The sequence below is a fragment of the Cyclopterus lumpus genome, chromosome 3, assembly GCF_009769545.1.
Source record: "Cyclopterus lumpus isolate fCycLum1 chromosome 3, fCycLum1.pri, whole genome shotgun sequence".
Taxonomy (NCBI): Eukaryota; Metazoa; Chordata; class Actinopteri; order Perciformes; family Cyclopteridae; genus Cyclopterus; species Cyclopterus lumpus.
The window spans coordinates 22,675,198-22,696,821 of record NC_046968.1 but is presented as its reverse complement, the minus strand read 5'-3'; the positions used below and the strand labels follow the sequence as shown (position 1 = coordinate 22,696,821).

The window sequence follows — 21,624 nt, the reverse complement described above, 5'->3', positions numbered from 1 at the left end:
TTGTTGCACAGATGTTTCCATAAAGTATTGGCTTTTTACTCGCAAATATTTGAATGCAAATACAGAAACAAGCGTAATTGCCGTCAACTTGAGTATCTTTCACTTGACCTGGTTCTTTTCACCATATCTGCTTGCGCATTAGTGTTAGGGTTTTTGTTTATGTTTATGTGTGTGTCTGTAGTTTGAGGTCAGCTCGATTTAGATATAAATGGCTTTTTTTTAAGCTAACAAAAACACCACGGTTCTTAGTTTCAGGTGATTATACACTCATTAAAACATAGTTATGAATATTATATTCCATTGCTGACAATTAATCCCTGTACATGTTAGACGCTTTCTTTAAAGTAGATGAGATGAGATTAAGTGAATATAAAATGAGATGAGAGCAATCAAATGTGTCCCTGTCAGAGGTCTTTGGGCAATGTTCATAGACCAAAGGTTACAATGTATAACCATTATTTCTTTTAGTTGCCCATATTCTACCAAGTGGTCAGATTTGAATCGTCGTATCTCAAAGTAATATTCATTCAACGGGTTGAGGGTTAAAGAAGCTGTGGCCCCCGGTGACGCTGCAGCTGACTCCACGGCACCGTTAGGGGTGCAACAGGCAGAACTATCCTGCAGGAGCACCCGTTGGTACAGTCCAATGGGCAGCGGGCGTTTTGACGAGGAAGAATGTGTGGAATAAAAAAGATGGTATCTGTGGTTCTGCTGCATCAATTCCGATCCTTTTTTTAATTTATTTTTTTAGCTTGTCCGACAATGATATAGAAGCGATTTGAAACCGGTGGACGACTCTTTTAAAGACTCAAGCAACCATGTGTGATGTGATGTACCAATACATTGCCACGTCTACGAGACAAGGGAAGATGACGTTGTCGACATCGGTTACAAACAGGCTCGGTAATGAAGGACATGTCATGTCCTACGGTCCGTTTATTTCTGCCCTACTTTTTTTCCAAATGGTACAGAGAGTGGTAGAGTACCTCCAGTTAAGGAGTAGCGGAGCCATAGGGATCCAGGGGGAAAATATGGTAACATTAGTTTTTTAGTTACCTAGATCTGCTCACTCAGCCTTAGTCGTTTAGAATACGGTGGAAGGTGCTCGGTGGGGGAAGTATGAAAATGTGAGACTAATTTGGCAAAAGAGGTAAAGACATATCAACAAACATAGGATGGTTCATTACTATATACCAGTAAGACCTCATAAAATGGGCTCAATACAGAAATGTAAAGTGGAGGCACGTTTCCTTTTTACATGTTCTTTGGTTTCTCTTTTCTGGAAAGAGGTTATTGAAAAATTAAAAAATCTCCCTAACTTTGTCTACTGGGAGATTAATATCTAAGCAGAATTAAAATCAGCGCTGAATCACTTCAGGAAGAAATATTTTCTGCGACTAGAGGAGTGGGACTCCTGATGACTGACAATGATTCCCTAAATGATGAGAGCTAGGACAAGGGACATTTCACCAGGTCTGGGATAGGTTTTTCAATTATGTAGAATATATAATAGGTGCCTGTAACTTGTAAAGTGAGTAAGACTACTATATAATATCATATATATATATATATATATATATATATATATATATATATATATATATATATATATATATATATTTATATAAACTTAGATGAGGAAGAAAAGGTGCAGAGCAAGAGGTAGTGCTGCAGAGACTGGAGCTCTTATAAGGAATCCCTTTGAACTCTGCAGGAGCTAATGAACATGATGCTTTAGTACAGGCCTCTGGCAACAGGATTAGAACAATTTAACAGGGAAGTAAGGATGAGGAGATAGCCACGTGAGCAAAAGTGAACACTAAAAATACTGTACTGATGATGATTCATACTGGTTAGTAATACCAAGAAAGTGATTTTTCCTTATTAACTGTTTTTGTGAACAGTGGAGCCTTTTTCATTTTGGAGTGATCTAGTTTAAATGATATTTTTAAGAGACATTTTCAATAGTTTAAATATCAGTAAATATTGAATGGTATTCCTGCATGTAATTATGCTTTTGAGGTCAATCTGAATAACGACTAAATTACTAAATGGCTTTATGGCTCAAGCTCTCAATGACCTTTTTTTCCCATGAATTTCCATCAAGGGCATAAGCTAATGACTTTCTAATGATCACTTCATGGTCTTTTGTCTCCAGCCTTGTGAAACAAATAGAACATACTAATGTGTAGCATTAACATATCAATTGTGGATGTGTTAACAACATGCATGGCATGGCACAAGGAAACTATTTCTTATTTATCCACCTCGCTTTCCTGACATTATGTCAAGTCGTGTCCATTATTATAGTGAATAGACCATCACTGCCTCCCACCTCAGACCCTGTAACAGGAGAGCCACGTGTAATTAGACCAGCGTAGTTTATCTGAGATGGACTATGAGATGAAAGATGAGGCATACAATTACATATACTCTGACAAGCGGCCAGATAGTTCTTGTACAAAAGGTTGGAAAATGTCATAAACTGTGTCTTGGTGTAGCAATAACAAGCAGTAGCCCAGCACAAACAGTATCATGAATAATGTATTTACATGTGCACACACACACACATACACACACACACACACACACACACACACACACACACACACAGCCACCAAGCAAATCTCGTCAAATAAATGCTTGATTATAATGTATGAAATGTTTCTGATCAGTCGGCTGAAAAACTAATTTCATTTTCTCATTAGAAGTCTCTGCCTGAGGCTCATTCCCATGTCAGTGTTTATTACTCTGAAAACAGAAAATTAAAATCATGAGCATGGTCAGAATCAGAGCTGCCAGTCACTATTCATGACTGAGAGAGCAAGGAAAAGAAATATTAAAGACTGACCTTTCCTTCTCCAGAGATGTGTTGCTGTGTTGTCGTCCATCGTGATTCTAATGTGGCAGGTAGGTACAGTAGGTTAGTGAATAGTTTCCATTCCAAGTTAGTGGGGAGATTTTTGCGAGCTGATTAATGGCTTTTAGTGATGAAATGATTACAGGGCGTGACCATTTTTATGACCAGCTCAAATATTTCCATTTGTGTTCTTAAAGAGTTTCCAGTGCAATTGAGTGTAATAGCACATCATCATCATAACTCAAAAACACACAATTGAGCTTCAGCCAAATAAAAGCAAACCACCGTTACATATCGCCAAAGGTCCAGAAACATTGCAGGAAATAAACACGCACAAAAAAGCAACACCAACAAATATTAAACTAAAGATGAACAATAGCAGGAGGGGAATATTCAAGAAACATATACTTGCCTTAAAGAGTTTTTTATTTGTTTTTCATCAGAGGTGTTTTATCTAGATCTATTATATAGATAATAATAGGAAAAATAATTATGTGTAATGTGTAGGGATCTCTCCTCTACTAGCTCCTCTGTGAACCTGATCATTTACAAAGGAGGTGGAGACCCAAACAGAGCCAAAAGGTAAGTAACTTACACTCATTACATGTCCAGGAAAACTGCCTCAAGTTGATACCAATGTTCATTAAGACATTTAGTTGTGGCTTCCCTTCCTATGTGTCACATTAAAATAGACCACTCTCCAACTCAGCTTGAGGACTTCAAGCTGCTTTTGCTCAAGTGAGTCAAATTTGGCAAATTGGGGGCTTAAAGAGTCAGGTGCTAAAACTGAGCATTTGGGGGTTTTCAGACAGACAGTATCTGAATTAGTATTATTTTATTTACATTAAAGCACGTAAATATGCTCTAAAAGAAACCCAAAATGCAGTGTGAACCTGGAAATAGGCATATGTACCCTTTAAGGTAGTTGTTATTGGTCAAATAGATTTTAATATATAGTAAATAATTGTGTAAAATGGGTGTCAACTTAAAAAACAATGGCACATGTACAATTTTGGAACTCTATTCTTCATAGCTTCAGCAAACTTGGTTGTTATTGTTATTGGTTGGTATTTCTATCCCCTCCCCTCGGATCCAATTTCCATTTGTTTACTTCTTAACACTGCCATGACTATTTTTTTACATTGTCTTCGTTGAAAAATATTGATCAGGCTACATAATCATCTTACAGAGAGAGAGGCTGAATATTATGTAGCTATTAGTGTATTTACTGTATTAAAAACAGCAAACAGCATATGAACTTCACTGTTGGTCATGTTCTATGGCGATGTTGGCCTTAGTGCTCGCTGTAGGCTGCAGAATTGACATTTATACAAAGAGGAATCAAATGAACCCCTTCTGAATCAATTTAGTGCTGTCTGAGTTACAGCGGGTTAAAAGAATCCTGCTTGTGCTGTCTCCACTGAGGGACGGGTGTGCCCGGCCCTCCTCTGAATGCACTCTGTGCACAGTCAGGATGGACGGCTCAGATTCCCCGGGCAAAATCAGGTTAGTCAGACACATTGATGTCTATTACGATGCCTCTAGAAGGATTGCAGCCGAGGCACTTATTTTCAACAAATCACTTATGCTTTTAGTTGAAGAGATCTTACTGATATTAGCATTGACACAATGCTCCCAGATTGTTGTGCTGGACATAATCTTTGCTCCATCTCTCATATCTGCACTGTTTTATCATCGCACGCTAGATAGACTCAGACTCATCTGTTCAAGTAACATTGGGTCTGCTGTAATTGTTGCCATGGGGATACCTTTGAGTTTTTTCTCCTACATCGTATCAACAATACAACCAATGATAACAGAACTGTATACCGTAGGTATAAACAAGTGCAGAATCACAGTCTTTCTTCCAATGTTGACGATTATGAATACAGTTTAAGACAAAGTTAAGAGTCAATGCTTGAACTATTACAGCAATGAAAGTCTATATTTTCAACCTTAACCAAACAACAACAGGATGTTTAACACATTCCTGAAACGTGATCATACAGCATATGGAGAAAGTATCTCTCTGAGCCTGAATAGGATTTGATTTGTTTTGGATTCTTCTTTGTATTGAGGCGCAGTCAGCCAAACCCCACTATAAACAGATGTTATTCCACATCACAGAAACATGTGTCCTGACCTTTCCACCAAGACCTTTCATTTATTTTCTAATACAGTTCTCCTCGTGAGTTACTCTGTTCTCGTAGTCATAGGAAAGGTCAAAGCAAGCACTCATGTCTGATGTCTGCCTGCTGAATTAGCTGTGTCACCTTTAATTTCTCCAGACCTTCAGACCTCACCACCCTGCCGGGTCTCATGTGATTGTAGCGTGTGTTCAGTATTCATGCAGTATTAAGAGTAGTAATATGCTGTATATATGAATATGAATACTACTAGTGTCTTAATTTAATACTTACACAGGGTCTCCCTCCCAGCTTAAGCTGAAAATGAATAAAAGCTCTCGAATATTAAAGACTATTGTATTTTTGCAACGAGTGGGCTCCAAAAGAAAGCCGTTCTGTATCACTCCCCACTTCATTCAGTGGGAAAAATAGATATTAAGAAACTGCAGAGAGGTGCATGTTCTTTACAAACCCCATTTATCCAAAACACAGACGTGTCCTTTAATAACCAAAAAAAGAATGAGGGGGTGTGATTTTCCATTAATCACCAATGGCAGAGCACGCTAATTTATATTGTTCCGCAGTGAAATTGTGAATTTAGGACATTGAGAAGAAATTACCCCTTTATGCATGAGAACAGCATCTGAAAGAGGGGGAGGGGGGAGGCTGTCAAAGCGATGTTGATCGATGATGCTGCCTCAGATTATGAACACAGAATTAGCACATTAGGACCAGTATGATAAATAGAGCAACCACTAGCCAGTTCCCAAATCACCTAAAAGAGCAGCTAGACAATTTGGCTAAGCTGATTTCCGCCGTGTGTTTGCATAGAATCTCCAGCTCAGCTCTCCACGTTTCCCCAACTGTCCACGGCTTCAAGTCGGGCAGAGGGGAGGCTCGACCGAACTGCAGGGCCCCTGAACAGGTCGGGTGAATGGGCCCTCGCCATATCTGCTTCACTCATGTCAACAACGCATGCTCTCCTTTTTTACTAAACACATGCATGTAAACTAGGAGAAACTTACCACGTGATGGGGCGATATCGCTCCATCAGCTAATAGTGTAGATCAGTAAATGCCGCACGTCGTGTTTTCCTGCAACGGTTGCGTACAGAGCCGGTCCTGACCTCGTGAGCCATGAAAAAACACTTGCCATTGCCACACAGTCACACATGACACCCCCAGTGGTCCCATTACAATCCTCCCGCCTTGAAAACAAGTTGCTCCATCTCTCAGTCGAAGAATGAGTAGACGTATACAGAATGAGTTCAAAACAAACATTTATTTCAAAATCTTAAGATGTGTGAACTTTTAATTAGAAAGTGAAGGCAATATACAATTTTGAAAATGATACAATATATAACTTAGCTCTGGCTTTGCTGCCTCGTCATTAATACAGCCCTAAAATGCCATATATGCCTATACAGTGTAAGGCTTACACTGTAAGCAAGCCTATAGGTTATGGTTGCATAGTAGGCTACCTGTAGATTATACATAACCATATTATTAGGGCATCTGCACTGATTTCCTTTGACACATTTTCACATGTAAAATACTGTTCGTACAAGACTATGGCTTGGTTTTCATTTACTGAGAGATGTGCATCCAAATCACCCTGCATATGCGCAGCTAATCAGCATTTAAAAGTCAATATTGAATCAATAATCCAGATCCACAGTTGCTCTCCATCTTGCATGAGTCCAGCAGGTAATCATTGACTCGTTCTACAATGATGTGTGCCATCACGCCGATATGGCTGACTGATCTCCACAGGGGTTGCCACTGCTGTTGTTTCGTTTCGTGCTCGCACACATAAAAACGCATATGGACGCATGTGCACGCGCGATGCGGTTCATAAACACTGGCACTTCCGTGTCACGTGGGAACACCGAACAGCACGCAGCCGGGTTCGCAAGACTTTCGGCCTCCAGAGGCGCTGCGCGAGCTGGACGGCAGCGTTACGTCACGGTTCTCTGCTGACAGCCAACTTGGAGAGGAGAGAACAAATCCACTCTTGTTGTATTTTTTTCGTTTCTTATTCGTGATAGTTTCCGCTTCCTCCTGTCATCGAAGTTATGAACATTCACATGCAGGGGGAGGCGGGGGGCCTTTGGGTAAACTGCGGGGGCATACGCAACTTGCATAGCGAGTGTATAGTGCTAGAAAGAAATGTATAAACACTAATAGGCTACATTAATCAAAGCAACAATAAACTCAAAATTTAATTTTTAGTTGTTTTAATGATTATTATGTTGAATATTTTGATCATACATAGCCTAAAATAAACACTCTATGACCACCAGCCGGTTTGTCCTGTGAGGGTGTCGGCTGTGCAGTATAGTCTTCCCAAAGTTCCAGATGGCCAGTTTTGCAGTTTCTAGCAGTTATCTTTTATGCAGTTTTCTCTCTTTATTGAATGAAATGATGGACAATCCAGAAACCTAAATGACAGGGGGAAGTACTCAGCCAAGAGTAGATTTGATTCGATTGGGCATTTTATTAATCCCAGCTCAACATTTTACCATTAAACAGAATCTTAGAGGAAAAAACAAACAAAGATGAAGACCAACAAAACATACAGTGCTGGGACCGCCCCTTCATGTGAGTGACCTGTGAGGTACAATAGAGGCAGTGAGAGCAATGAGCTACTTATTAAACGAGCTGATTTACAGTATAGTTTGAGCAACTCGCTGTTCATTTTGTTTGAAGTCCCCGCACAGCCTTTGGCTCCGGGCAGCACGCAGGTGTTTTCCCCTTTATTTGCCTGATTACACCTGGTCTCAGGACTCTGTGGGCGTGGACAGAATTAGACTGATTGACACCTCTCTCGCGTGTTTGTTAGTTTTGTTGCACCTGTTCGGGCGGGCCGGTTTACACCTTTTATCTTTCTCATTTACACGTGGCGTTTGGTGACCTGCAGTAATTCTCAGCATTACCCCACCCAGGTGCAACCCCAGCGCAGGTCTAATCAGCCAGAAACATAATTGAAAACACCTGTGAGAGAGGAACACGTCTCTCAGATACTATTTTAAAAGTATTAGTTCACTTTGTACAAATGCAACATTGATGTTGTGCGGTTCAACACATCAGCATAAAAGCAAAAGCTGCAAAGTTTTATGAGAGCAAAAAGAGGATAAATTGGCTGCACAGACACAACGACACAGACAGCGAGGAGCCTGGAAATAGGAGATGCTTTAAATAGCTGAGCGCCATTTGTTACTTGTTTCTTTAGTCAATGATACACTGGACATTACTACTACTCTACCACTACTACTAATAGTAATAACATCAATGACAATTATGTATTTCTAAATATAATCTGTAATTCCTCTCCTACTGATGTAGTGTAAATGAAACCTCTTGCCTGTATCTGGTGGGTTGATCATGTTTGTGTGCCATGTGCCACATTGAGTTTTTTTTGGACACACCAACTTTGCCACTTCCTCCAAGCGTAGAAACCTTTTCGCCAACTTCCAGTGTTTCCACTCAAGTGTTTTTATGCTCAAATTGAAAATGTGCATAGAAACACATGTGGATGGAAATGCACGTACTCCCAGGTTTATGGGTTATGTATGTGGGAGCGAACCTCCATAAACACCAGGAGATCGTGGAACCTCCATCTAGAAACGCGGGTCTGTGAAAGCTGTTTCACCGTTCAGACCGCCATGCAACCTCTCTGCGCTTCACAGCATATTGTATGTGGAAAATTCCCAAAAGCTTTATTTCTCTGTGTGTAAAAATGGGCAAATTCATCACATTGATAGCTGAGAAGTCATCTGTTTGCATCCCTGCAGATTAAACTTGGAATCTAACATCTGTTTTATGGTAGTGATTATTAAAAACTGCACAGGGGCATATTCCACAATGGCAAACATGGCCGTAAAAAATATACTACTATTCTTTACGCTGTGCTTATATGAAGTGTTTACATTAGTGAAACCAGTCTGCTTTTACACTCTTCGAGGATCATCCCAATGAGAACAAAAACAAACCCCATTTTCTTTCTTGCCTGCCTTGAAGCAAGGTATTTAAAATATCTCAGCTGCCCCTGCCATGTAAGTCTAAAGTGCAGCGTCTTCAGTATGTGCTAAAACACTGGTACACATGAATAAAAATGAGGTCGCATGGCTTTTAGGACTAAAAGGACTGTAGGTGAGAATGTGTTGAGGGTAAGTGCAGACCCCTGGCACCCAGCGAGACCCGTCTCTGCTCCTTCCTCCCTCTAGCTGGCCCCTTCTCTCTCTGCAGGCACTGAACAAAGAGAGGACCCAAACAATGGATCAGTCTGAGAGCTGAATGGCTTTGCGGGTCAAGCACTAACCCCCCTCCCTCTTTGACAGAAACACAACCCACACTTGTTCTGCTGAAGAGACGCTGACCCTCCCGGCAAAGAAATAATGAACGCTGCCTGGGCATTAAACTGATAAAACTACCGGGACTGGGATCAGTTTGGCAGACAAATCACCTCTAATGGCGTGAGGCTGGAGCCTGTCTTCTGTCCTGTCTCTTCCCTCTTCATTACAAGTCCACTGTACACTGTCCAGGCATCCACGCCGCCATGTTAAGCTGCTCGGCAGAGTTCATAGCTCAGGACGTGACCTTAAAGAGCAGCTGTCTGCTCGCTCTCCGAGCATCGCTCATTTTTATCATTTATTTTTACTCTTGTTTTGCTTCAAGTGTGCTTGAAATGGTGTCACAAACAAAAAGGGTCCGTCGTAGGCAGCCAACTGAAAAGTTATTTGTTAGGCAAATTGATCAACTGCCACAGGAGCTTGTGTTTATAAATAAAAGCCCTGCCTATGTAATCCCTCACAGCATCGAGGTCCAACCCACAGATTTGCATGTTTCATAGTCAAATTGGTTAAAAATACATTTGCAAATCTTTTTTAAAAAATTTTTTTATCATACTGCTCCTTCCCGAAGTCCCAGCATCTGGAAATGCAGGTGATGTCACTCAATCACATCACGGCAATATGAAGAGTTTATTCTGCATCGCGATTGTCGGAAGCTTCTCGTGCAAATTCAGTTGTTTTATGGCTGCAAAACACACCCGACCATCTGGTACTGTGAGGTTAAGGAATTATTGTAATGTTATGAATCATGCCAAGATGCAATTAGATCCTGGTCTGTTCATAGTCAGCATAAGGTACGATAAGATAAAACTTAATTATCCCCATGGGGACAATGGGTATCATCATCATCATTCACTGGCCCCTCTCTCCTCTTCTTCCTCCACTTTGACTTTGTTCCTCCTCAGACCGCCGTCTCCCCACCTCGTTGTATATCAAGGTGCATTTGAGTTCCTTTGTGTGTGTAGATGCTGTGACACTTCTGAGTGGCTCAAACGGTGGTTTTACAGCTCACCGTCTGCATGGGCAGCTGAGGTCTAGAGGCATGCAAGCTGTTCGCTCTTTCACCTTCGCTCGCGGCCCCTCCCCCGGGTCAGCAGCCATACATTAGATCAAGCCAGGCCTCACAGGGTCGCCGAACCGGTGCCAATCACACCACAATAGCATAAAGCAAGGGTGGGCGGAAACTATAAGCCTGGCTGAAGCAATGTCACATGAATGTCTGTCCTTTATTTCAATTCTTTCTTTCTTTTCTCTTCTGAAAATATTGTCGTGCCTTGTTTTTAAATCATTATTTCAGAACATCTGTATAATCTTTAACACAAATTGCCCCCCCACCCCCCATCCGGGGACTTTACAGCAGCACACTGCTCCTAGCGCTTGAGGCGGTATAAATGCAGAGATTTCCTGTATGTATGTATGTACGTTTTTATAAATATATTCTTTTAGTTGTCTATGGAAGGGAATCCGCAGTGGAAAGTAGTAGTACTTTACTTTTACTTACTAAAACTATGTCACAGCTACTCTATGCAAAACCTCTGATGAATTCATAAAATATTATCCATTTTATTTTTGCAATTCTGACATTGAAACACAGTTTTAATTAAACAGTTAATGCGTTCATGATAATAAACCAATTGTAATATTGTAATCTGAAAGGGGCCATTTCTCTGCACAGTGAGTACTTTGCCTTTGACACTTTAAGGACACATTGCTGATAATATTTCTGAACTTTAGAGGTTTATTTGTAAAGTGGTATAATTATATTGTGCTATTACTACATATATAGTAAAGGCAAGCACAGGTAGTGATTCATTATTTTACCTCTGGGGAAGCCATTTAAATATGTGAAATTGTGATGGCCATTATATCACTAGTTTCTGACATTTCAGACATTTTATAATGAAATAAATTGTTAGTAATGCAATCATTAAAACCTTTCTCCTGCCAACAGGTGTGTTCAGTACAGAGAATGGTAAGTCTGCTGCTCCTGTGTCTGTCTACCTGCTTCTGGGTGCACTTCAGACAGCAGCCGATCACTGTGAGGAGACTCGATGGCTCATTTGCCTCTGCTGCTGCCCCCTGAGAAGTGACCGTGTAAAAGAATCACCCTCAGCTTGAATCTATTATCACCTGATCCTGTACTGCTTCAAGTCTGCCAAGGCCCCGCAGATTGAACGCCTCGCGTTTAACCCTTTCCCCGTCGCTCCGCTGGATGGCATCCCATTTCCCGGACTATTACCAAGAGTAAATGTTTTCCTTCACCCTCTCCAATGAGTAGATTTTGGTGTCGAACTTGTCTCTAACCTTTTCCTACCCCCTTTTGTTTGGCTTTTGTTTGGCAACAGCTGTTATCATGGATTTCTTTTTTTTCCTTTTTTTTTTTTTTTTGGTCAGCTGTGATTGCTCCGGGCAAAACAGGAGCAGATGGTGTTTTGCTATGCATGAATGGAGCGTTAGAGGAGTTGGACTGAATAGGCCAAGTTTTGAATGGTGTCTACACAGCACCTGCCTCTTGTAGCAGCAGGGACATCCTAGTGGCATGATCTGTCTTGGCTTCGCTGCCATCGTAAAGGATGAAAGAAAGAAACAGGAGGGGGGGACCTTGTTGGGCATCGTCCATATTTATTGATTTTCCTGCAAGTCGTGGCATAATGTGGTGTACAGTCAGTTTGAGTTAATTGGATGTGACACAGCGTGCACGTGTAATCTATCACTCTAGTCTCCTGGTACACTTTATCAGTTTTGTTGCCATAGAAACATGTTGGCTCTGTAATAGCCTATATTAACAGGCTAAGTAAGTTGCAATAAAAGGCAATTTCAGTGTCGGGATCCTCTGTTGAACACAAAGCCCATAAAATACTGATGAAATAAATCGGTGGCAGTGGGGGGGGGCTGGATTTTACATTCTTAAACCAAGCAAGTCCAAATAAAAAGAGACTGCCCTCGCTTTCCATACAATGCAGGGACATCTGTCAACCTCTGGGGCATGATGATCTGTCACAATAAAGAAAGCTTTCTGAAATCACTGACAGCGCGCTGTGCATTTCTTTAGACTGACTGTATAACTCAACAGAGAATAAATGCTCCAGATGCATTTGGTCTGCGAATTATTGACAACGCACAATAACATTCTGAGTGAACCATAATACTCTGAAACAAACCAGATCCTCATATGCTCATATGCTCACTGCTGTTATTGTTATGGTGACAACTGCTTCTAATAAACAGTTTTTCTTTGGGCTTCAGATGTTTATTCCATGACCTTTATGCCGTTGACAGCAGCCGGATGGTGGTTAGCTTATCTGCCCTCAATCTAGCCTGTGCTTGACTGCACAATACATTCTCAAATATGTATAAAAAGGCATTTGCATGAAAAATCCCTTTCTTTGAGTTTGTGATTGCAAAGTATCTAATGACTCTTGAGGCATGTCAAACAATCATAAGGCGGGCTGTGACATCTCAATGACTTATTTGCCTAGATCAAATCCACAACAGTTTTTTTTCGTTTTTAATCATTGCATAATTTAGACGTGGCGCTTTTACATTACAGATCCATGTCAATCCTCTGATTATGATTACATACTGTTAATCATTTACAGGAAATAGGCTTATTTACAGTCATTAAGAGCCACAGCAGTGCCTCTGGCAATATTAAACAGAAGCATCAATCGTAGCAGTATATGGTTTTTCTGAGTGTGTTTATCAGAATGGTGTTGTTGTAGTGGTGCACAGGTCAAAAGACTGGCAGATCAGATCTACCATAACAGAACTCTACAAAAGAGGGGGCTGAGCCTAATGGCTGAATCACTGCGTCACCAAGGCAACATCATAGAGCAGAAATCCAAGGATGGAAATTGTGTGTTTGTGTGAGTTTGCATGTTGCGTGCGCATGCATGCATGTGGCTGTGAGAGACGCGGAAGGAACAAAAGACTGCAGATGGGATTATTTGTGCTTGGGTTCATACTTCTTGCAGAATAACAAATCTGTTGCTTGCATTCTTTCCAGATAATTCATAAAAAATGAACAATATTTTTGTTTTCATATTCAATCAGAATGAATGTGCTTGATTTAAATCATTCATTTGGTAAATACATTTACCAAATGAATGATGAATAGAAGTAGATGCAAAAAAAATAAGATAATCAGAAAGATTGTGCAAGGCTACCATAATATTTATACTAGCCCCCCCTGAATATACCATTAACTTAGCTCGGAGGCACCGTCTATGGCGCTCTTTTACTCTGGCAGGTCAAAAGTTCTCTAAACAAACGTCACCATTGGTCAGGGATGTCAACAGTCCAGTCAGCCAACAGCCCCCAAACAAAGTTCACTATTCATCTCAGAGGTCAATAGTTCTCTTCACAAAGCTCATCATCGCAAGGTCAAGAATTCCTTAAACCATTTGACTGGAGGCCTAGTTCCTCCTCAGTAGACAGTAGAGGGCTGGAATTGGAATTGCAGACTCAGTTGTCTCTGCACTTCCCCTTATCACAAAAAAAAAAAGGTCTGTGTATTAGATTTCTTTCAGGAGAAAAAGTTTAGTACGAGAGCCGAGCGGCAGGTCCTACATTTGCGACCGGAGTCCAGACTGTGAGATTGGCTGCAGCGTGGGTCTGGTGGTCAGATGGTCAGTGTCAGCACGGCTTTTGTTCCGCTCACATTGTTAATGTGCGATGAACGGGAAAACAACAAAAGAGCCAAATAAATCATTAAAATATAGAATCCCTTAGCTTCCACATCTGACTCCTTCGTCATCCTTGGCCCGGTGCCGAGCAACTGACCTCAGTGGGGAGGTGGAGGACAATTAGGTCACCTCATGATTGCATTACTCAAATGACATATTAATGTCATAGTGCCCTTCATCAGCGTTAGTTAATGATGAGGACAAAAAAAAGAAAGAAAGAAAAGGGGAGCATTGATTGCCTCGTGCTGCTATAATAATATCATGTTGCACTCTGGAAATAAATATGTATCTTGCACACACACAACAGGCAAAGTCTACAGCACAAAGCAGTGGAATGTATTTATTCACCTATTCAAATTACACCAGTCCCCATTTTCGGAAGATCGGTGTATTATCCTTGTAAATTATGTGTGTGTGTGTGTGTGTGTGTATAGCGGTGTTTTGAAAATATCTGTAACCTTTTTATTGCAGAGTCCCATAACTTCAACCCTGGCTGTGAGATATTTGTACACACAGTGACCGCAGTACTGAGGGGTTATGGAATAACAAGGAGCTCCATGCATTATTAATGGCCTCTGCTGTGAATCTGTTCAGAATAATAACGGCGATTTCCCAGAGCCTCATTACTGTGTGTTTTTAAAGTATGTGTTTGGTATCCATGGACAACCGCTCCCACATTCTCCTCTTCTCCCTCTGTGTTAACATTCAGGTCATGCACGGCACTTGCTGTTTTTAATTTTCATTTCATCATAAGCACTTTATGAATGTTGCCAGCGCTTATTTGCAGTTTTCCTGCAGACCTCTTCACTCAGGCTTCTGACAGGACAGATGCTGTAATTAATCACGGCAGAGAAATGGGCATCGTTTCCACACCGCGCTGAAGAGCCAATCACCGCAGCAGCAGCGTCGACGGCAGGGCCTCGGCCCAAATTACAAATGCTTTCCTAAAACTAACTAATTGAAAACAAACCCCAAAAAATTAGAAAATTCTATCAAGCTGCTATCACGGAAGCACAGGAGCAGATTCTCTCTCCTAATTTGTAACTAACATTGAGCCATGTCTGAAATGTCTCAGCTGCCTTTGGAATAAATACAAAAAAAAGGCCCTTCTCTGGGCCAGTGGATTCACAGCCTATTGTGAAGATATGATAATTATTGTTTGCCTGCCTTCCCTCCCCCGCTCACCATTTTATTCAAGGGGGCTCAGCAAACCCCTGGGGATGTCTTGGAAATGAAGCGATTTTGAAGAGAGTAAGAAAGAGGCAGAATCCAATGCACTGGTGTGTGAGAAGGGGACTGTTATTGAGACAAGTACCAGTTACAGTACATGCTGACCTTGTCCAGTGTTGCAATGGACACACTATAATGATGCTCACATACCACTGAAAATTATATTTTGCTCTTTTAGAACTACTCAGAAAAATGTACTTCTTTTTTTATGTGTCATAAAAGACTTGAATGTTATGGATATTTACTCATTTTCAAGGAGACGTGAGGAAATATCTCCTAGAAATTATGGCTAATAAAGCTTTTGAAATAAACAGGATTTCTTCAAATAAATATTTGTGATCGATAGTTTAATTTTGAACAGAGACACAAAGAAATATATAATACTTCATACAAAATTATGGCTACTATCATATTAGGGATGGAATGTCTCTGGATTTGTCTTCATGGCCGAGCAAAAACTCAAACATTAAATTACTTTTCCTATTGTGAGCTGAAAACAACCTTTCAAGAACTTCATACCGATATGCATTTATTCTATGGACAGTTTTCAAAAAGCAGTTGGTTCGTAAGCAAAATACAAACAAAATGAATTGCTGCTATTGTAACTCATAAAAAAAGTATAAAAGAGCAGAAATGCACTATGTGATATAGCAATCCACAGGTCGTTTAACAATGTTTTAATTAAAGCCTCACATATTAAAACTTTACAACATGTGATATGAAAAATGTACAACAATTTCTTTTTTTCCAGGGACTTCTGTACAGCTGGCAAAAATAACTCCGATGCCTTTTTCAGTTGGCTTTGGCAGTGCAAGAAACTGGCTCTGCTAGTTATTTTTTCCTTTTTAAAACAATGACGTATCAAGGAGCAGAGTAAAAATACATCAATCCCCAAATCATTTTGTATTTACCATAAAATATCCCCTTTGTTACACAAAATAAAAACATAATTTAATCGTTAAACATCTGAAGTAAAAACAAATAGAATAAAGAAGATCATTTTTGGGGGGGTTGCCAGTTACACGCTTTTGGGCAAAGATTATTGGATACGCGAGGTCTCGTGTACGTGAGGAGAGCCTCACTCTACAAAACATGTACAGCAGATTACAGCTACAGTTTGATGATGTAATGACATTAATGATTTATGGCAGTTTCTGTCCGTCTGTTCAGTCATTCATTTGGAGATCTGTGTCCCTAGACTTTGTATTTTTTTTTCTGTTCCCCTTATTCTTCAAGACATTTTCTGCATTTGTGACATGCTATAAATGTGTTCACATATCACTGGGCCTCCGACGTGTGATGATTTGATCAACCATGTCCTCCACGCTATTGTTGCCTCTGCGACAGGGTGAAAGAGAAATGTTTGTTTGAAGAAAGTCTCGCTATTTACTGGCCAGTGTGGGAACAAAGATTGATGTGTGGGTTACTGGTTTCCAGCAAAGATCCTCTGAGTCACTCAGTCCAGGTAAGAGCTATTAGAAATCCTTTTGTTGAATTCAAACTGACAACTCTGGCCTCATAAATAAAGCTTTATTGTTAAATAAAACATTGAAAGACACTCGTCTTTCAACATATTGTGTGCCTAGTCAGTTTAAATTGACAACTGAAAGACCACACAAACAAACGAATAAACAAACACTGGGAGCTCGCCTCAACAGGCTTCTGTCATAGCTCAGCCTATTTTATAGACAAAAACCCAGTAAACATGTTTACCCCCTGTACACGCGTGTGCATATCCGTCTATAACAATGGACAAGTTCTTTGTATAACATTCTAAATCTTTCACACTTTTTAAGTGCAACTTAGAAAAGCAACGTGTAATGATGCTTTTATTCTATTCCTGCTCTGTGAGATAGGATTTCCATTTGGCTCAGTAAATGCTGACTTGGGACAGGACCTGGGCATGGGCCTGGATTTGGGATGGGTGTGGTTGCTGCTGTGGGGCCGGCTGGGGGCTGCCGAGCGATGCAGAGCCTCCCACTGAATGGGGTGTACCAGGAGAGTGCTGGGGTGGGGAACACTGGGACTGGTGCTGCTGCTGCTGCTGCTGGAGATGTTGAATCTGCTGCTGGTGGAGCTGATGCTGCATCTGCATCTGCTGCATCTGCTGCATCTGTTGCTGCTGCTGCTGCTGTTGTTGTTGTTGTTGTTGTTGTTGTTGTTGTTGTTGTTGCTGCTGTTGCTGCTGCTGCTGCTGTTGGTGCTGCTGTTGATGGTGCTGCTGTTGGTGCTGCTGTTGGTGCTGCTGTTGGTGCTGCTGCTGCTGCATGTGGTGCTGCTGCAGCTGTTGCTGGAGGTGGTGTTGGAAATGCTGATGCTGCATTTGCTGCTGGATCTGCTGGTGATGCATCTGCTGCTGCTGCATCTGATGGTGCTGGAGATGCTGCTGCATCTGCTGCTGCTGCTGGAGTTGCTGCATCGCATGTTGCTGCACCGGTTGCATCGGCGGGCTCATCTGAGACACCGCTGTGGACTGGGCACCCGCCACCATCCCCCCTCCTGCACCCATCTGCCCGTGCAGCTGCGGTGGCATCCCAGAGGACATGTTCGGGTGGGAGACTGTAACCGAGGTCACGATCTGATTGCCCCCTAGTCTCATCTGCAGAGGTTTTGGGGCAATGGCCCGTGGTATGGCTAGTTGGAGAGCGTGTGCAGCTGCTGACATGGAGGGGTGCTGGTTGAGGGGTGAAGGCATCACCAGACCTGGAGACAGGCTGGTGGAGGCCAGGGTCTGCTGTACCGAGCGGATAGTTTGGGCCTCAGCTGACTCTGCAGCAGCCTGGATGGGGAACAATATCCAAACTTATCTACAAAGCCACAGTTTTCCCCTCTGGAGAATACCATTAACTATATCTATAGGTATACTGTAACATGTCTGTACATCAAATTGCTTCACTTGTTTTTCTCATTACAACAAAAAGTGTTATACAACTTCACAGTAGACAATGTAATACAAGGAATTCGGACAGATTTTTGATGTGAACGGAAGGAACAGTTTCTCACCTTGGAAACCAGGCTTGCGCGGTATGCGGCAAGGGCTTTTAAATATTCTTTCTTGGCAGCTTCTGTTTTGCTTTTGTAAACCTGCGATGACACAAAGGTACGTGTGAATGGACAAATACAATATGAGTTCACTTTTTGTAACTAGACGAGTCTGAATAACATTGTCGTACCTGCTTCTGCTCCTCTCCCAGACCGTCCCACATGGAGGCCACAATCTTGGACACCTCTCCAAATGTGGCGTTGGGATTCTGACCCTTGATGGCGGCCTGGGTGTCTCTGAAGAACAGCGCGTAAGCCGAGACCGGCTTCTGAGGCTCATTGGGATCCTTCTTCTTCTTCTTCTTCGGAGTCTTGGGCTTCTTTGTTGGATCGATGGGAGCTGGTCGCTTCTCTGCAATGACCTGCAATGATTGAGATAGAGACATTTACTAAACAATGTATATTACATCAGCTGCTTAACGCCCTATACTTCTGACTAAATACGTTTATATAAATGAATTCCAACTTTGCTCACCCTGTTGCCTTCGTCCTGGTCGTCTTCGTTGATGGAGCTGGAGGGAGACGGTGTGGCAGACTTGCTGGCAGGCGGTGATGGGGAGGTATGGGTGATGTTGGGTCCAGCCATGTTTAGGCTCAGCTGCGCATTCAGTTGGGATTGGTTGATGGTGGTCAGCTGATTCCGTGATAACATCCCATTGGGGCTGTTCATGCTGATGATGGACTTCATCACCATGGCTGGGTTGGGTGGGTACTGGCGGAGATGGCCTGGTCCAACATTCTGTAAATGAATCGATACACAAGCAAAAGACACTTGTTAAGAAAATAACTAAATCAAAGAAAATATTTGATTGATCCCTTTCTCTTTTGTGCCGCTCTCAAGGTTTCTCCAGCTCAAAAGATATCTCCACACTCACTATGACTCCCCACTGGCCAGTGCACAAAGCTCATGAAGCTGCATCTCCGCACCAGAGAGGAAACCGGGTCATTGGATTCTGCGGATTGTCATGTTGCAGATCACATGTCACTATGTCCCGGGTCTTAAACGTCTCTATTACAGGCCATGATAAATTATCTCGACACCCGAGGAGCCAACTTTATAAGCCAGTAATAGATGGCTACACAGCTCGGTTGATTCATTTCATAACTCTATTGTATGGAAATCTGTGACACAGCTTTTGACTGCCAGGTCCCTGGAGGGGAACAGTGGACTCAGTTCCCCGGCACTGTGGTACATAACTTCAAATGCCACAATAAAAAAAGGTCTGTTCGAGTCGCAGCTGGAATGCATGCGCCTAAATGTCAGTTAAGTTTGAGGTGGCCACAAGCCTATATGCTTTAGTGTGACGTTACTTTTAGGTTATAACTCCTAGGCACTTTTCATAGATCATGTTTGACAGCCAGAAAAAAAATACTGCTATATAATGAACTCCGTAAATTAACTGCCTGAAATATGAAGCTTACGGGCTTTTGGACAGCTCCCCTCACTTCCACCATTCAGCCTACAATGTAATAACATCATCAACATCTCTTTCACGTTGGTTTTTTTTGGTCCTGGGAAAACGTTGGCTTCTTGAAAAGCGGCTCAGTGAAGGTGCGTGCAACATGTTTGCATTGATTGTGGCGAGGATGAAATTACAAGGACTGCCAGCTCCCCGGAGGGAAGACTGATCAGAAAGCAAGCAGAGCTGACATGGAACAGAGGAACACAACAGAAAAGGTGATTTGTTCTCCCTGGCTACATCCATCTGGTATTCAGCAGCACAAACTCAATCTCTCCCAACATCAACACATCATAAACCCACACACCTGGCTTTATTGAAAGAACCTTATGAACGTGCGTCTTCAAAAACAATATAGTAACACCATTTCTGACAAACATATTGGATCTACAATCCATTTTTTTCTTCTTCTCATATGCCATGTCTACTGCTTATCATAAATGCAATCTATGAAGTGAGAGCGGATTTATATTTACATGTGCGGGGAACAGTCTGCAAGAGGTGAGCCCGAAGGTGGGGGAGAAATTGAAAACATATTGTTGTGACGCTTCAAATATGGAAGCTCTCAGATTTTCTCTCGCAAATAAAAGCTGCAATAAACAAGCCTGTGACCAAATGACTGTGATTTACATATCTGCAACACGGCATGTTCCAAGTGCTATTGTCATCTTCATTACCGAGAACACGATGGCTCGCAGTTTGCTCTCTGCTCGCTGCGAACATCAAAGACGCACACACTGAGCTCATTAGTCGTGGCCATCTGTATAATAACACTTTTGCCGAATCCCAATGATGCAGTTTTGACTGAGAGCAATGGCCCATTCTGCCATTTGTTTGGAATATGGTGATTTCTTTTCCGAATGGCCTTTGGATGTTGTGCATTTAAAAAAAAGAAACATGCACTGATGACCACAGTTAAACACTTAATCATATCACATTCAACAGCCTGCTACGCGTCTTATTTGATCACATATTATAGCAAGAGCTGGAGCAAGAGCTGGAGTAGCAGTCATGTTCCCCCGGTGTAACAAAAGAACGATGATGGTTACGTGGAATAAGTGCCAGCATCAGCACGTCTGATCTGAATGAGAAGATAACGGCTACTAACACAGAGAAGGAAATAATCTCAGGTAACATTTGCCTTGATTGTGAATATAAATCTGGTACTAGCATGTTTATTTATGTTCTTCTACCTTCTCATTTGCATTTTGATTGCAGTACTGTCAGCAGTCACAGCAGACATCTAACTAGATATTTTGATAGCCATTGTAAATCTGCAAATAAGTCCTTATCTTGAGTACACAGTGGCCAGATGTGCCCTGTGTGTGTGTGTGTGTGTGTGTGTGTGTGTGTGTGTGTGTGTGTGTGTGTGTGTGTGTGTGTGTAGGTGTGTGTGTAGGTGTGCTGTCTGCCTGTATGTTTGAACGGTCAAACACTAACAAGCTCAAATCTACTCCTAAATCAATAAAGTTTTTATTTTATTTATGTAAATTCATTTTGTAATGTACCCCATTTTGTAGCTTTTAATGTGTAATCTGAAAAAGCTGGCAACAACATAATACTTTCAACAATGTGCTGCAAAAAGAAATAAAATAGCTTGTTTTGTACATTATTGTTGACCTCATCCAACAAGAGTACACACTCCACACAGAGTAACAGACGACAACATAAATAAAACAACAAACACTATTGACAATGTGCGAAACCTTTTCCACAATAAACACCGCAGCTGGACGCAAACAAAATGAAACATTATGCATTCCCCGAGCGATACAAATCTAAACACTGAAGTCAATGAAAGCAGGCTACAGTCTGTTCTTTAAGATATTGGAAATCAGAATTTAAGGCGAATGTATGAACAGTGCACCAT

The 21,624-nt window shown here is 41.6% G+C and overlaps 1 protein-coding gene across 1 annotated transcript in view; it reads right to left on the bottom strand.

Annotated features, from left to right (window-relative positions):
* Positions 1 to 15,659: 15,659 nt before the first annotated feature.
* The window catches only part of tox3 (TOX high mobility group box family member 3), a 39,085-nt gene continuing 33,120 nt past the window's right edge, over positions 15,660 to 21,624 (bottom strand). Inside the window, exons 6-10 of the mRNA XM_034525143.1 lie at positions 18,770 to 19,033; positions 18,426 to 18,656; positions 18,256 to 18,336; positions 17,519 to 18,031; positions 15,660 to 17,413 (exon numbers count right to left, since the gene is read on the bottom strand). Coding sequence (XP_034381034.1) covers positions 17,123 to 17,413; positions 17,519 to 18,031; positions 18,256 to 18,336; positions 18,426 to 18,656; positions 18,770 to 19,033 — 1,380 coding nt within the window. The 3' untranslated portion in view covers positions 15,660 to 17,122. The remainder of the gene's footprint in view (positions 17,414 to 17,518; positions 18,032 to 18,255; positions 18,337 to 18,425; positions 18,657 to 18,769; positions 19,034 to 21,624) is intronic.